We start from the raw sequence: 17784 nt of genomic DNA, 5'->3' as shown, positions 1-17784 counted from the left end.
TAAAATATATAAATAAATATAAAAATAGAATGAAAACGCCTCACATCCTCAAACTTTTATGATAACTGACAATGTAAGAAACTTTTTTTTTATGTATATATATATATAAATTCTCTGCATTTCAAAGTTTGATGATTTGGGATGCTTTTATTATGTTTCTGAACATATACATATATATATATATATATATATATATATTTATTTATTTATTTATTTATTTATTTATAACCCATGCTGCACAGATGAAAAGAAATCTGCAATTGAATTCAATTTACAGCTCCCAGATCATGCAGCCTCCCTGACTCATCCAAGCCACTCTGCTTTATCAGAACTGCCAGCATCACACTGAGACAGTGTGAAATAAAATATGGTAAATATGTTCACAGTGTGTGACCTCAGGGATGATATGAGCAGTCATGAAAAACACTTCTCATGGTGAAATGCCACGATGCAGTTCATTAGCTTGGAAGCAGACATATATTGCTGCTGCTAGTGGTACTGCCTCTGCCATACCTGTTTTTTGTATGGAGGATTTCAGGGCTCAGTATTACACACTCAGCTTCCTTCACCAGCCCAAAATGCAAAGCTTTACTTCTGGCTATAGTCCTGAGTAATATGACATGGAATCTCTCCTATGCATCTAAATGGTGGATTGCTGTGAGATAAAACCCTCACATGCTCCTTCTGCCCTCAAAGTGGGGTAAAACCTGGCTACCCATGAGCCAGTGCTTTGCAGACACGTGAATTTAAACAGCACAAATACTGCAATAAAACCACATGACACTACTTTCATGCAACTCAGTTTTGTAGAAACAGATCTAGTTGTACTGTCACTGACCAAGCATGAACCCTCGCTTTTCTCTTTGCAGCTCTAGCATCTTTGTTTTTGCCAAATAATAAATTAAGCTTTACCATTCTTTCTCCTATTTTAGTATAGAGCTTGGGCTGGCTACTGTTATTTATTCAAATAATACTTCTGCATCTGTGATTTTAGTTCAAAGCACTGAAATCTTTCTGCATTTCATGCCTGTGTCACAGCATGGCAAGAGAATAGTACATCATTTCTTCTAATGCTCCAAAGCACTAATAACACCTGCATCACTAAGTAATGGTGTATCTAGTACCTTAAGCAGGACAGAAACACAGAATAATTCAAGTTGGAAAGAAGATTCCTCTTTAGTCAAAACTGTGTTAAAAACTGAGTTAACCCCAAAGTTAGGCCAGGGAGGCAGGGTATCAAGAGTAACCACTTATATCTGTCACCACTGGGCAGGACAGAAATTAATTTTTTCATGTGGTTTAAATGCAACGTTCCTTAGAGCTGATGGAACAATTACTACACAATATAGATTACACAGCAAGGAACTAATAATGAAAGATTGATCTTAGCACCTCATATTTACTACTTCATTGACACTTTCTGCTTTTCCAGACTGGATATGCAAGGCTGATATTTTTCAAGTCAAATTAAAAGGTAGGTAATTTCAGAGAGACACTGATTTTTAAATATCAGGTTTTTCTTGCAGTGCAAACTGGAGCAGAAGACAACCAAAGACACCAAGCTGCAGGTTAGTTTGCAGCTCAAAAGCACTGGCTCTTGAACTGTTGCACTTGATTCAGTGGCCAGAACAGAATCAGACTGGCCAGGACATGTCTAAACTGCCACAACTGCTACAGGGAGTTGTTGTTCCCCATCTGCTGTGTTCACTGTCTTCCCTGCATAGCAGACAAACCACTTCTTGATCACAGCGCAGCATGGAAGTGCCCCTCTACCACTAACTGGGATCAGGCAGGGTAGACTGTATGTTAGAAGTGAAAACAGACACCTCAAAGCTTCACACATATGTCAAAGGTAGGCAAAGACTGCCTAGTCTCCATAGAACCTTCCTTCCACCTTCTCCTTCCCTCTTGCCTGTAATTTTGTGGATTGTGTAAGAACTTTGTTACAAGCAATGGTTCTTATAAAGGGTTATGTGAGGTGAGGATCATATGTACATGAGAATGTGGTTCTTCATGCTAAAACTTCTTCCAGAATGCCTCTTAGGCATCGACAGCAGTGTGCAGCATTCCCTGATGTGACTGTATGTTTAAGGAAGTAAGAGAGGAAAAAATACACTATTGAGTTATTTGAAAAACTCGTGTGAGATTGTGCAGCTCATGCACTCTGGTGCTCATCAGACAACTATGAGGGTTTTTAATCTTAAATTTCCTTTCTCTTAAGAGAATTGTGTACCTGTCTCCCCCACTGGTACCTAAGATCTAGAGGAGGGCAGCTGAAGGAAAGGGGTCTTCTCTGCTATCTCCATAGTCCCCTCCCCAGGCATCTGGGGCTGCTGCAAGCTGGAGATGAGGCACTGAGCCACACCAGCAGCTCTCACCATGTCTGGTGCATGAGGATCTGCACTGGCTATGAGCACAGACAACTGAGATGTTGCTGCACCGCTCAGGAGAAGAGCCAACCACCACCCACAGTTTTGGTGAACAAGGCTCTGCTACAAGAAAAGCTATTAGCTAAAGGCACAAAAGCATCTGGCTGATGAGGCTGGAGGCAGTTATGAGTCCTAAGGTTTCTTAGTAAATGCACCTGTCTCCTGGGATGCTTATGGTCCTGCAAAAAAATGACCAGACAGGATGGATTTGGAGATCCCTAGAGAGGAACAAGTCCAGTTACTATCACAGGTCTTTCTGTCAGTACCAGCAACAGAATAAATGCTCATAAACTTTTTTATCTTTTCTTTTCTTTTCTTTTCTTTTCTTTTCTTTTCTTTTCTTTTCTTTTCTTTTCTTTTCTTTTCTTTTCTTTTCTTTTCTTTTCTTTTCTTTTCTTTTCTTTTCTCTTTTCTTTTCTTCTTTTCCTTTTTTTCTGTGCATGGTCCAAATGTGGAAGAGAGGTCATAAAAAGATTTGAGAAGAACCTTGCAGCAAGAAACAGTCTTTGGATTTCATTAAAAGAGACGGAATCTGAATCTGGAACTGTTCCAAGGGTTACACATTTTATTAGTAACACAGCAGAGGCAACGTAGGCATATGTAGATTAATATTAGATTGACTTTGGACTGTCTTACTTATTAAAACATGCTCAAGTCCCAGAGTTTTCAATAGGTCAAGTACACAGTTAAGTAAAGAACACCATTCCAGACTTTCCTGAAAAGAGTGGGTTCCTGATAAAGAAATTGCCTAAGGGTGTTGCATATAAACACTTTCCAAGTGGCAAGTCAGGTTTTGAATTTGCAGCACAGCAGTTCCTCAGCAGCAGCCTTGTGTTCCTAGTCCAGGATAAAATCAAGGTAGCTTCAAGGCCCTCACTCAAAGATTTCGGTAGGATCTGGTCACGCATGAAGCTTTTCTCATTGTAACTTGCTTATGTGCTTTATCCTCAAATTAAAATATCTGCTGAGTCCACAGTTTCACAGAGCTCACAGACAGTCATAGCAAAATCACTTCTGCTTGGAGGAAGCCAATGCCTTACTTCTCAGGGTGGGCTGTTTCCACGTCAAGACAGAGTCTCAGTAATTTGGGCTCCACCTTCCCTCCAACCAAACCAGCTTAAAATATCTAAAGGTGTTTTTTCAACAGGAGCAGTGAATTCCCTCACCTTGCCAATTCTCTTCTTTCTAGGCATTGGCAGAATCATGACATACACATTTAGGAAAAAGAATGACTACACACACACAGAGGATCACATTTGATTGCATGTAACTAATGTTGGAAAATGGCAACTTCAAATAGAGCTTTAATTTCAAATAAAGTAGTTTTCAAACTTAATTGCTGTCTGGAAGATGAAAGTGGGATGTCTGTGACAGTTGTACTATGACATGTAGCTTGCTGTGCACAGTAGCTCTGCAGTGAAGGATCACAGATAGTTTGCAGTGGTGAGAAGGCTGTGCTTTTAGGGACGGCAGTCTTACTGTACTTGCAGAATTCCACCTTAAAAGTAATTGGACATCTCTCTAGCTCAGAGAAGGTTTGCTAAGCAATGACACACTGCACTTGGATCTGAAAACATAACATCTGGAAGCCAAATGTTAGAGGCAATATAAAAGGGCCAGCCCAACAAACCAGAGGGGCACTTGTAAGCCAGGAACAACTTCAGGATGGACATTTTCCTTCTCTGTGTGTTCCTGCCTCTGGTGACTGTAGCATGGGGCCAGTACAGTGACTATTACTATGGTCCCTATAATTATGGAGATAATGATGAATGGGTCAATGTGTACCGGCAAGGTTTCAACTTTCAGTGCCCACATGGGCAGGTGATCGTGGCCATCAGAAGTGTCTTCAGCAAGAAGGAAGGCTCTGACAGACTGTGGAACTATGCCTGCATGCCAGCATCCCAGAGCCTCGGTGAGCCGACAGAGTGCTGGTGGGAAGAGATCAACAGGGCGGGAACTGAATGGTAGGATAACCCCCAACCACCCCTGTAGGGCACAGCCCTGGTAAACCCTGTGGAATGTGGCTCCTAATATTGTGGTCAGAGAAATGCAAATGCATATGAATGCCATGATAACCAGCAGGTTTCACTGCCTTAAGACTCTTTATTCACCATGCATTGGAGCTGATCAGCATCACATTTGTCTTCTCTGTAGCAATTTCTTGCTGGAAGGGTCACTCACAACTTCAGCTCTGAAGTGGTTTGGTGTTGCTATTGTTTTGATGATGAGGAAAATGAGTCAAGCACCTACAGTGACGAGAGCATAAAGTCCCTTTTGAAAAGTCACATTGAATCAGTGACTAAACTGGGAAACAAATTGCAAAACTCCTCACTCCATCCTCACGCTCTTATCGCTAGAAAAAATAATCTCTGTATTGCACTGGCTCTTTGCTTTGTGTTTTTGTTGCTAAGCTTTTTGGCTTAAGCATAAACAAACGCTGTTTTCTACTTGTGCTGTTATTACAGGAGCCAAAAATCCACACTAACAAGAGATGATGGTGGCATATATATTTGCATGGTGATAGCAGAAGATCATGTGCATTCCCTAATACCATCAGTTTGCTTAACTAAATGTTGCATTTTCCAACAACCTTGGAGGCAAAAGTGATCATATTATGTGGAGACAATAATTTCTGGAAACATTTATAGCATTTCATATTTGGGCAGAATACCCAGTTTTTAATTATTTTTTGGGTATTTTAATGAAATGGGAAAAGGAGTTTTGGACAACTCTGGGATTGAAATATTCTTTGGACAGAACAAAATACATGCAGGAATGAGTATTTTCAAATACTTGAAATAGTTTTGTCGCAGAAATTGCAATGTGATTTTTGAATTTTGTTATATGGGAATAGGTTAGCAATGAAATATGAAATTTCTGCTTTTTAAATGATTCAAAATTTTGTTCTGAATTATTCATACTCTTTCATTTACCATGTGATATATGCCTATGGCTGATGCAATTGCTTAGGGAAAAAAATCATTGACCCCATGTTTAATTTTGGAATAAGAATTGAAAAAAGGGGGAGAGCTGCAAAACAGGCAGAAAGAACACATTGTGATAATCCTGGGTGACTTCTTAATTTTTTATATACTGATGCAATTTCTACATATTGCATAATAATTTTGAATTATACATTTCTTTTTGTTCAAAATAAACTAATTTTTCTGCTTTCTAAAAATCCCTGGCAGCAATTGTCAAGTTCACTTCTCACAAACAGGACAGTGTGTAAGTCTATACAGAACATTTTCTTCTGCTATGTAACCATTCATCACTGTGCTCTGTATGCTTAGCATGACTACATCCACAGCGTATTATCTGAATCTTGTTTCCTTCACCTCTTAAAAAAATCTTTTCACTTTGTCCTCATGGTTGCTTACTTTTTTCCTATAGCAAACCCTTTATTTTCTCCAAATGCATTTATTTTTCAACCATTGTTTATCTCAGTTTCTCTCCCTTTACTAGTTTTTGGAGTTATTTTAGTAATTCTTCACTAGCTTATCTTTCCAGTCCAACATCCTTACATCTCTCTGCCTACTCTGCATAGATCAACCTTCCTTCCTTCCTTCCTTCCTTCCTTCCTTCCTTCCTTCCTTCCTTCCTTCCTTCCTTCCTTCCTTCCTTCCTTCCTTCCTTCCTTCCTTCCTTCCTTCCTTCCTTCCTTCCTTCCTTCCTTCCTTCCTTCCTTCCTTCCTTCCTTCCTTCCTTCCGCCACTTCCTTCCGCCACTTCCTTCCTTCCTTCCTTCCTTCCTTCCTTCCTTCCTTCCTTCCTTCCTTCCTTCCTTCCTTCCTTCCTTCCTTCCTTCCTTCCTTCCCTTCCTTCCTTCCTTCCTTCCTTCCTTCCTTCCTTCCTTCCTTCCTTCCTTCCTTCCTTCCTTCCTTCCTTCCTTCCTTCCTTCCTTCCTTCCTTCCTTCCTTCCTTCCTTCCTTCCTTCCTTCCTTCCTTCCTTCCTTCCTTCCTTCCTTCCTTCCTTCCTTCCTTCCTTCCTTCCTTCCTTCCTTCCTTCCGCCACTTCCTTCCTTCCTTCCTTCCGCCACTTCCTTCCTTCCGCCACTTCCTTCCTTCCGCCACTTCCTTCCTTCCGCCACTTCCTTCCTTCCTTCCGCCACTTCCTTCCTTCCTTCCTTCCTTCCTTCCTTCCGCCACTTCCTTCCTTCCGCCACTTCCTTCCTTCCGCCACTTCCTTCCTTCCGCCACTTCCTTCCGCCACTTCCTTCCGCCACTTCCTGCCTTCCTGCCTTCCTTCCTGCCTTCCTTCCCAAAGGTGAACTTGTGCTCCTAGTTACTTGGGCCATTCCCATGAATCCTAGCTGGCTGTGCCTGGTTAGATTTTGCTTCATGGAGAGAGGCTTGCAGCAGGCAAGCACATCCCTGGTTATGCCAACACTGCTGCCCAAGAGCCCAGTGACTGGAGTGAAAGTGTAGGCCAGTGTAGCCTCAAATTAATGTGATGGCACAGATATATCCTGGGGAACCTTTGAGAAACTGCCTTCTCGCTTGGCATTCTTACTTCTCAGAGGTGTCCCTTTTCTCTCTCTCTTCCCCATCCACCTTGGTGCTAAAAGCCATCCCCAGTTTTAAAAAGATTCACTCAATAATCAAGTGGGACCAAAAATGTGAGTCACCATCTGTACCAATGGCTCCTGTTTGGCCAGCTCTCTTCCCTGCTGATCTCCTAACAAACTAATCTGTTGGCGAGCAATATGTCATTCTCATGTCAGCTGACACAGCACTCTGCTGGACTTGCAAGTACATTTTCCCATCCTTGTAGGATATTCCTTCTTCAGCTCTGTCTCACAGAGTATTTTGTCTCACCTTGCACATCACATCCCATGATACTCAATTGCTTGTACCACCAGTAAGTACAAGTCTGCCAAGTTTTTGCTAAATTTTGCAGAATCAATTAGTTCTGAAAAGACTTGAAATCATTGAGTCCAACCTGTGACCGAACACTACCAGGTCAACTGAGTGTCACATCTGGTCTGTCCTTACACGCTTCCAGGGATGGTAATCTCCACCACCTGTCCAGGCTGTTGGCTGCCAGCTCTTCCAGGAGGATGCTGTGGGACCCATTGTCAAAGATTGCTATTCTGCTGCAATTGAGGCTTTTTATTCTTTTCCCTACCTTCACTGAGCAATGAGAACAAGCTTGCTGAATATTTTGTAAAATCCTTTTTACTTGCTAATAGGTAGCAGCTATGCCTTTCCCTCACCCACACACCTTCATCCATGCTTTTGCTTTCAGGCTGAACATGTCTCCATTCTTCTAGTTCTCTTCTGGAGATTTTATATTCCAACAGTCCTAAGCAAGCACTGATCATACCTACAGCTCTTCTCTGAATTCCCTCTGGTTTCTCAGCCAGAAACACAAAAAAAACCCCCACCTTTGACATATTATGTTTATGGCATTTCAAATTTCAAATGGTGATTTTCAAATGACCATTCCTGACTGCTGCACAGCTGCACGATAGAACCAAACTCAAGAGAGGTTTCTTTAGAAAAGACAATAACCAAAGAAAAGCTTAGGAGAGAAAATGAAGAAGAATTATAAAAGAGACAAGAAAGAGTCTCCAACTCATTGTTTTCTTTGGCCTTCAGTATTTGGGACAAAATGACAGAAATGGATGGGCAGGCCATAGGGATAGGAGAGTTGGGAGCAAGAGAGAACCAATGGCAGAGCTTCCTGGTAAGTTTGCTTCCTTCACTAACACTAGGGATTATGTAGACTTAGAGAATCAAACCATAAAATTTAGAATCTTTCAGATATGAAAAATCTATCCAACAGAAAGAGGACAATGACATGGATCCACATTAGGCATCTAATGCCTAATAATAGTTTATGACCTTTGCCTCCTTCCAGTGTCAATGGAGAGAATAGGTACTATAAAAACTGCTCTCTGGTGCACCCCATCTCTTTCACAAGCAGACTCATGAAGACCAATCCCTTCTGACCACTGCCTAGAATTACCTAGTGGCATTTCAGAATATATGTAACTATGGTGCTTCACTGCAAAAATGCATCCCTGAAGTTAATCATATATGTTCATGTGCTTCTGAAGAGATTATGTGCATTTGTGCTTTGCTGAAAGGACATAAGAAGTTTGTGAACTTGTTAGAAGACTCAAAGGGGAAATTGTGGCAATAGATTGGATCAGATGATCAGGTATGCCTTCTCAGCCTCATTAATCTGTGAATATTTTTAAAGTTAAGTATGTGTACAAAGACTTTGTTGAATCTGTTTCAACACCTTACTCCTTCAGAGTAAGGTTAACTATCTGCTAACCAAGATGATATTTAAAATAGAGAGAGCAACTGAGAGCAAGAACCAGTTCCTGGATAATTTGGAAATACTCATGTCTGGAGTAGGGAAAAGTCTCCATAGCATGTCCTGGTTCTGCAGTCATTCTACTACAGAAGTCCTCGAGTCCTTCTACTCCCTCTAATTTTTATGCTGCGGTTTCTCAAAGAATCCTATCTTTTCAGGAAGCACAAATTTTATGTTCTTATCTCCTTTTGTACTGCAGAAATGTTGACCTTGTTTAAATATTTCATCACCTAAGGTCTGAATGATTCAGGATGAGACTTTTCTTCACTGCTTTGTTGAATACTACAGAGTTGTCTCTACAGACCAGTCTCTGAACAACGGTTTTAAGAAAAGCTATTTTTCTTGCCAAAAATGATCATATCAAAAGACAGGGTTCACACAAACAAAGGAACAAAATCTTGCAAGTGAAGACAAGCAATTCTTCCCTCCAGTAAAATAAGTTTGGTTTACACCACATGATACAGATGAAACTATGCCATACCCTCATTATAATCCCTGTTAGCTGTAAAGCAAAAAGGAGAAGCATTTCCAGACAAAAGTAATTTACTCCATGTTTATTGCCTCTTTTTCTTGTCTAGACATCTGAGAAAGTGCTTAGATGGGACTTGGAAAAAACAGATGTATAGATTCTCCCTCCCCACTCCCATTCTCTCCCTCTTTTGCCCACAAACTAGGTGCAAAGGCAGACTGCTGAGCAAAGGATCCTCCTGTTCAGGCTCTGGCAGCACACCTTGGTATATCAGTAGGAACTATTTTTGTTCCCAATCTCTGACCAATCCCAAATTTCAGATCTGAGGCTGTATTACCCAAGCCCAACAATCCAGCTGCTCTTTGAAATTTTTTCCGTTTGTACTATGTACACAAACAAGTTAATTTTCTCCAGAGCCCTAAGTTTATGTTAAAGGATTAGTGCTACAAGTCCATTTAGCACAGCTGCAATGGACTGAGTCCAGAGGGATCATCTGAGGAGAAGAGGAATGTTTCTGCAGAAAAGGAGGCCTCATCAGCTACTGTCAAGAAGAAATCACTAGGGTGAAAAGGGCCTTGCCCTCCCTTGGTCAGGGAGAAGAAAGTCATAAATGCCCCCTGAATGAAAGAAAATATTGTTGAAGATATTACAGACGTTGCCTTTGGCATGTGGCGTAACAACATATCTCAGCACCCTGCAACAGATAGGGAACACTCCTTGAAGAATTGGCTTTTGGAGACTGATGTGGCCTAATCAAACACATAAAAGTTGTTTTCCCTCTGTCTGGGGGCAAGACTCGCAAGTGTTCCGAGCCTGCCCTCAACCTCTATGCCTGCCCATTCACCTGTAACAAGCTGACCATTGAATTAGCTCTAATCACACAATTAATCCAATTACACAGAGGGAAGGCACTCCGCAGAGATAACTCAGGAGAGCACTATAGCGCCTCTCCTCCACAGGGACATGGAATGACACTCTCATGTTACCCTGTTGTTGTTAGGAACAAATCACCCTCAATGCAGCATGACCCAGTGCCTACTGAGCTGTGTGTCAGCCTCTGCATGGCTCTAGACAGCATAATCCCAGTCAGTGCAGCAGAAATTCAGTGCATTCTCTAACAGCACTACTTCCTGCAGCTTAACTTGGGCTTCCCTGAGCAGATTTGCAATGAACGGGCTTCCTCTTTGGGTTCTCATTCTCAGGATAACATGGTGCTGATGTAGCTGAGGAACAGGGGGCCTCAGAGGGAGACTTCCCACACAGCACCAGCATTAGATGGGGCACAACATTCTGGGGCTTTGCTTAGCAAAGAGCAAAATTTGTGTGCAGGCATAAGTCCGAAGTGTCACCAAAGCTGATTCCTTTGCTCAAAACAATTCTATTGTTGTAAGCAATGTTTGTATTCAGTTTGGCAGACATCTGTTGAGCCAATGAGGAACATGCTTGGCTGCTGAGGTTGTTACTGATGTTCACCAATAATGTGGCACAATTGAAGAGGATCTATAGGGTGAAACAAGTCATGCATGGATCCAAAAATCACATATGCATTTTGGGTGGGTTTGTTTCACACCAGCTCTTGTTTGGTCTCAGATGAAAGCTCCAGTGAAGAATAAAAGTAGTTCTGACCTGAACTAAATCTGTAACATGGATGCATGCTTTGATTACTTGCCATGACAGAGCTCAGCTGTACAACACTCATTAACCACTTCAGAAGAGTATTTGGCAGAGGAGAGGTTTTTCACAGGAATCACAGCAGGCCAGGAAAGTCTCAGATACTATATCCCTGTTACTACACAGAACTCCTCCCAGAAAAAGGCTTTCTATGGAACACTGCAGTCAGTTCCCACACTTGTACCCAAGACAAGGGCAACTTCCCATCCAATAGCAGCTGATCTTCACCACCAATCTTCTCACTCCCGCCCTACCAACCAGCTTGCCTTCCTCTTCTCCCAGTATCAGATCCAAAAGGCAACTCTTCACACTTGGCAACTTGAGCCAACTAGAAAAAGAAAACCTACCCACTGCCAAGTTTAATCCCACACAGTCCCAGTCAGTTTCTCACATTCTTCTGCATTCACCTTGTAAGAGACATTTTCTTCTCTTCTTAGCAATATCAGGATTTCAGAAGTGAGGAGAACCCAGTCACATTAACTCTGAATACTGAACTACCCTTTGTATAAAAGTGCTAAAGAGTGGGTCTTGTGAAAAAATATTGTTTTGACTTGGCTATAAATCCAAGTCCCTGAATCACTAGTTTTTATTCAACCTACTTGCTTCAGGATTTGCTTTGACAAGAACAGTGAATTCAAAAGAGAAGGAAAAAATTCTGATATATTAAGTGTTGTTTTCAGATTAGTTCATAGAGCAACTGGCTGAAAAGGTGTGTGGGGAGGGTTGTTCATTTCCCTTGAAGAATTACTTTCTGCTTGTAGGAAGGTGGCCAGCTGGGAAAAGGAAAGGGAAAGAAATATTTCATATGACCTTACAAATAAGCACTTCAAGTTCTGAGAGCATCTCTTCATTTTTGAAGGAGTGTCTGGATTTTACTTAAAAACTAGAAAGATTAAGGCAAATAATCTTACATTATCTCAAAGCTAAAGAAAAGTACTTCAACATCACTATTACCTTTTTTTTGCTAAACCAAATACTGAGCTTGAATTAATGATTACAGGTCCTTGTGTATGAGACAGAAGCAAATAATTGAACATAACCTTTAATATGTATTTCAAATTTTACTTTTTTAAACTGCAATTTAATTATAAAACAGTATTTATGTCCAGGTACACTTTCCATCTAAGAAACTAATTTTTATATATTTTATATATTATATATTTATATATTATATATTTTAATCAAAGTTATAATGAGAAGATAGAATCAGAATAAAAAACAACCACACCTTCCTAAAATCCAGTACTCAAATATGAGTGCATGTAAACATATGAGTGTTATGCTAGCTAGGTTTGTTCCTTAATTCACTATGGAGAAGTTGCCATGAGCAACATCTCTTTCAAAATGAATATTTCCATCACAACCGGACTATACTAGTAGAAAATAATGTGTCAGGAAAATAAAAACTGTTGTAGGACAAAGACAAAGAGGACAAGACTTCCCAGACTGAATGTGAGCAGGTGGGAAGAGAAAAGAAGGAAGAACCTCCCACAAAGACAACTGAGCAGGAATATCAGACACTGATCTGGTCAGTGGGGATGGGAAGTTGCAGGGCAGTGTTGAGCTTCTGAGAGGAAATGCCAAGGAAATGGAGAAACAAAGTGCTCCCAACATTGGACCTATGCAAAAGAGCTAGAAAATCTCCCAGGGGCACGAGGACTTGAGCAGTACAAATGCAGATAGAAAGGGTGAGAGACGGAAGATGAGGCACAAGTTTATTGCTATTTTACACAATTTAATGCTCATCTTGCAACAGGTAGAACCAATCCCTATACTGCTATGTATCAACCATTCTTCCATCAGGATAACACCAATCATCTGCAGCTATCCAATATATTTACTCAGTCTTAGCCATATGTTCCTATGGCCTATGAGTGAAAACCAGAACAACTTCCTATCACAGCCCTGCTGAAATCCACTGAGTGAAAGCCAGACTGCCATACTTGGTGTGATACCACAGCAACTCAGAGTCCCCATCACGACTGAACTCTGAAAGTCCTTGAAAAAGTCTCACAAAACACAAGTACTGTGGTCCCATCAGCGTGGGAGATATAGGGACGCAAACAAATGTAAATACTCGTCTGAACAACAGAACGCAGGGGAACAGACAGAGAAGAGACCCTTGGGTTCAGAAATGGATGCTGAAAACTAGGCAGGGAAATTCATCACAGCACTGGTCAAAATTGATCTGTTTTTCAGCTTTTGCATACTTCAGCCTCACGCTGTCTTTGCAAGCGCTAACACCCCAGTGCATAAGTGAATGCCTTTCCAAACACCAAACTCTGCTAGATGATGTTTTCCTTTCTGGGAACTTCAGGCCTTTAGGACAAATAATGAGGTCATTGAATGAAACTAATGGAGATTTTTGGTATCTGTTATACATACAGTTACTTCTGAAAGTGTCTTTCAGATAGATCATTGTAATTGATTTTATGAAATTGCAGAGAAAGTTTGCTACAGGTTTTCTTTGATAAAAGGAAAAGAAAGAAAAGTTATGGAAGAAACAGCATTCCTATAATTTTCAGGATAGGGAAACAGTGAGACCAGGAGGGTGCTTGAGAGAATGCGCACTTGATAGCTGAACCAATGACCTGTCTGTTTTCATGAGGTCCTTGTTTTTAGTCTCCAAGAAGCAAGCTATCCAAACTGATTACCACTTGAATTACTTTGGGTATGAGTGTTAAGGTGTTATAGGGTGTGCAGACAGAGGGGTGCATGCTTTGACACTATGTCTATTCTACCTGGAGGCAGTGAGTCACACATAGACAGAATTATCGAGCACACAGAAAGCATGAAGCAGCAGATTTTTCTTTTGAAAATCCAGTAATAAACTTTCTGTGATTGTTAAAATTATGTAACATCTGAATCACAGTTTTCCTTATGTGACTGCTATCAAATAATAATTTCATCATAAGCCTAAATGTTTTGAATCAAAAATCCCTTCTCTTAGAGACATATAGTTGTGAAAGCAAGCAATTAAAAAAGGTAATGAACTTCTTTTATAACATAGCTTCTCAAGGTTTGGTGTTGTGGTTTGTGGTTGGTTTTTTTTTTTTGGGTTTTTTTTTTTTTTTTTGGTTTTTTTTTGTTTTTTTTGTTTTTTTTGAGTTTTTTTGTGGTAGAGAAGTAGTTGGAAAGGTTAGTTCAATAAAGCCCAAATCCTCAAATACCAACAGTCATAAACAAAAATATCAACGGACTATTTTATGGACTCTTTTGAAGTCAGTCTTATAATTTGTAAACAGTTGAGAATAATATCAACACCAGAACAATCTTCTTTCCTGGTTAGCATACTAGAATGATTAAATACTTTAGCCTGATTAAATAGTTTTAAGTGCAATATAGATGTTAAGACATTGGTTAACTACTGCTGCTTTCTTATAGAAAATTGTTACTCTATACACAGCAAGTGCAAACTATGCTTCTCAGCACAAAGTCAAACCCTCAACACACACTCTATATCAAAAATGTTAATGCTGTTTTGAGAAATGCTTGAAACTATCTAGAAGGAATCTAATACCATGTCTTTCTTGTGTGTTCTCTTTCCCCTCATTATTAGGTATCAAACCTGCTCAAACAATGGGCTGGTGGCTGGTTTCCAGAGTCAGTATTTTCCATCAGTGCTGGACCGTGAATGGCAATTTTATTGCTGCCGCTATAGCCAGAGGTGCCCATATTCCTGCTGGTGAGTTCAAGCAGACACCAAACCTGTGATCTTCTTTCTCCCAACAGTCCTTATAAATGCCTTTGGCTGCTTGACCTGTCAGACACCTTGTCTGAAAAAGAGTTAACTGTGCTTTATGGAGCTAAGCCTGTTATTTCCAGTCTGCCACAGGATTCTTAAGGATCCAAGGCTAAGGCAACGAATAAGGTTGCAGTTACACTGAACAGCACAACATAGTAGCTGGCCCTCAATTAACAGGTCTGGGGATCAGCATCAGCCTGGCTGTGCTGGAAACCATGACAGAAGTCTCCAAAGTGGAGTGACATTTTCCTACTATAAATCCCGCACATTTACAGAAGCATCTCTGTGCTACATATTTGTGCAACAATGACTTACAAGACTTAACATTTACCACTTACCTCAGAAAAAATATTAGTAGTGTTATAGGTAAAAATTGATCCAGTCAATTAGATCAAAAATAAAAATTAAATTTATCCATGACCAATATACAGTCCTGACCGCCAACAATCAAAAAGTAGTGCCAACCCCGGGATCGGAGTGGGTGAATTATGATCCAGCCTCTATCACACCGAATCCCCCTGCTATAAGTTAAAATGAAAATATGCCCAATTATAATAAAAATATAAAAAGAATTTATTTTGCGACTGTAATACAGTCCGGACAGCCAACAATCAAACGGACAGCATAACACTCCCGGGAGGTAAGCTGGGTGAACGTGGAAAATGGTCTCTATTGCACCCAATCCCCCTCGTCCACACCGGTTGCTCCAAGGCAGAGGTTCTTATACTCTTTAATTTGCCAGTGGCAGAGTCCCTTTTTTTCGTTCTGAGTTCTTCATATTCAAGTTGGCTTCTTTCTTCGGTCTGGGCTGCACAAAGCCTTCGTCCGGGAATTGAATAATACACTTCCTCGATTTCCGATTTCCGGAATCTGGCATTCAGATGGCAGGTGTTGATGGCTCTGGTCTTCTCAGATAGGTATCTTGTCCAGGCCATCATCTCTTGGGCGTCACTGGCCACATGCTTTCGTGAATGCCCATCTCCTGTGCAGCCGAGGTTTCCTTCGCATGTAAATGTTGTGGTGCCTCTTTGTCCACCTGCCGCGGTTTCGCCATTCTGAGGATAAAAGATTCCTCCCTCTCCTTTCCCGTGTACCGTAGGTTCGTTTTTATATATATTGTAAAAATCATAGTCTTCTCTCTTAAAAACTACAAGTCTGTTTTATCATGGTTGTATGTCCATTCAATTACCAGCAAGAAAGGATGCCACTTTGTTTTCTGTCTGCTTATAATAAATTAGAGATGCTTTTATACATATTCCTTTTATATAATTCTATCTGCATGAATTACTAACTATATCTCTAACACCCCTGTTCACCACCAACGCCTGGCAGAGTTTGATTTTTATACTCTTTTTCTTGCCTGCAGCGGAGTCCCTTTGTCCCCTCCTGGAGTCCTCCATATTCATGCAGTGTCTATTCTCTGTCCTGTGCTGGACAAAGCCACATCCAGGAATTGATGTGTATCTGTCTCCAGTTCCCTGAATCCTTCATTCAGATGTATGTCCTTGATGGTCCTGTCTATCTGAGGTGGACATCTACATGGCCCATCATTGCTGGGCGTTTTCTCGTTCATGCCATCAGGGAGTGCCCATCTCCTGTGCGGGCTAGGTTTTCTTAGTATGTTAATGATGCACCTGCTCCTCGGCTGTGAGTTGCCCTGTGTAGCAATCTCCCTCTCCCCTTTGCTGGCATAATCTTAAAGCTTTAATTTATATTACATTAATAATCTTCCATGTCCAACACGAATTACCACCTTATTCATAACAGTAGTGCATATGACTATGCTTTCTCTCTCAAAAATGTTTAAAGATCAAAGTCAAAACAAGCTACTGATCATAAACCCAGAAGAAAAATGTGGTCTCAACAGAGCATCACAACTAGTACTGGCAACTTAATGGAGACTGTGAAAAAATGAGCTGTGCATCCCAAACTTCCCAGTTTCTCTAAAACACATCATAGGTGTGGTTTCTCTAAATTAAAACCAAAGACAGGAGCAGATTTTGTAGAGGCAGCTTGTATTTCTCCTGTCCATTCTGTTCAAGAGAAGTCATCATTTTATGCTCCAGGGTTGCATTCAGCTTAAATTTAGCTATTTTCAGTGATAGAAAGAATAACCTGCCTACATTTAAGAAAAAAAAAAAAAAAAAAAAAAAAAAGAAAGTAGAGGAAGAAAAAAGTAAACCTGTGCTTGAACCCTTTTTTCCAGACGTCAGCTTTGAAGGAGGCTTCCTACTGAGATGCATACAAACTGTTTATGTGCCTGTTGGTCTTACTTGGCTCACTGGCTACTGGCCAAACACAACAGCACTGCCTTGCTCTTCATCCTTCAGTCTCCTTGCAGCCAGGAGGCAAATAAATGTTTTTATTATTATTATTTTTAATGCTTTTAAATTACAGGATCTCTGTAACAAAGTCTTTGAACATTCTTCTGAAATTTCTTCTCCTCATTTCCAGCAGACTTTGCCTATGTATGTTCCCTACCTGATGGTTTATTTACATACCTGCCCAGGCTCTTCCCTCTGAGGGAAACTCACTCAGACTTTAAATCAGTTCTTTCAATCTCTTGTACTACTCTAATATTGCATACATTTTCAGAGAGACAACAGAAATCTCTGACTTTTTTTGTTATTGTTGACAGCTCTACTTCCCTCAGATGTTGTCTTGACAACTGGGAACAGCTTTGTGTCTGCTTTACAAGCTGGCATTCAGAGTAAGGCACATCCTGATGTAAATGTTTGGGGTTACTGGAGTCTTTAGTTTTAATCTCAGCTGCATACACACTCCTATACTGCCCTTCTATTTCCAACAGTGACAACACTCCATTTTTGTGCTTAGAAAGAAAGCCTTATGTAGTTCACCTGCGGTTCCATGCAGAAAAGGCAGCATTTCAAAAGCTGGTGAAGTGTTTTTCCCTCTAAGCAGGTAGAAATCCCATGTACTCATATTCTTCTGGGAGGAGAGAGCTGTAAAACTGGTAGGAAGCTGTGTCACCTGGCTTGTGAAAAGCTTCTGGTGTATAGTTTGTAATTATGGGTTCATTAAAAAAAATTCTGCCTCTATAGTTAGCAAGGTGTATGTATATAAGCTCTTTCCACATGCAGTTATCTAAATTAGTATGTTAGGGTCTGGATGGACAGACAACT

The 17784-nt window shown here is 40.6% G+C and overlaps 2 protein-coding genes across 46 annotated transcripts in view; one reads left to right on the top strand and one right to left on the bottom strand.

The window, feature by feature from the left end:
* LOC135294584 (uncharacterized) overlaps positions 1-17784 on the bottom strand; it is a 255789-nt gene that overhangs the window by 95533 nt on the left and 142472 nt on the right. The gene's annotated exons all lie outside the window — the stretch shown is intronic.
* DPT (dermatopontin) overlaps positions 3992-17784 on the top strand; it is a 28493-nt gene continuing 14700 nt past the window's right edge. Inside the window, exons 1-2 of the mRNA XM_064410078.1 lie at positions 3992-4393; positions 14456-14581. Coding sequence (XP_064266148.1) covers positions 4095-4393; positions 14456-14581 — 425 coding nt within the window. The 5' untranslated portion in view covers positions 3992-4094. The remainder of the gene's footprint in view (positions 4394-14455; positions 14582-17784) is intronic.

This window comes from Passer domesticus, chromosome 2 (assembly GCF_036417665.1).
Source record: "Passer domesticus isolate bPasDom1 chromosome 2, bPasDom1.hap1, whole genome shotgun sequence".
Taxonomy (NCBI): domain Eukaryota; kingdom Metazoa; phylum Chordata; class Aves; order Passeriformes; family Passeridae; genus Passer; species Passer domesticus.
The sequence above is the reverse complement of the archived record's forward strand: the minus strand, read 5'-3'. Positions and strand labels throughout refer to the sequence as shown.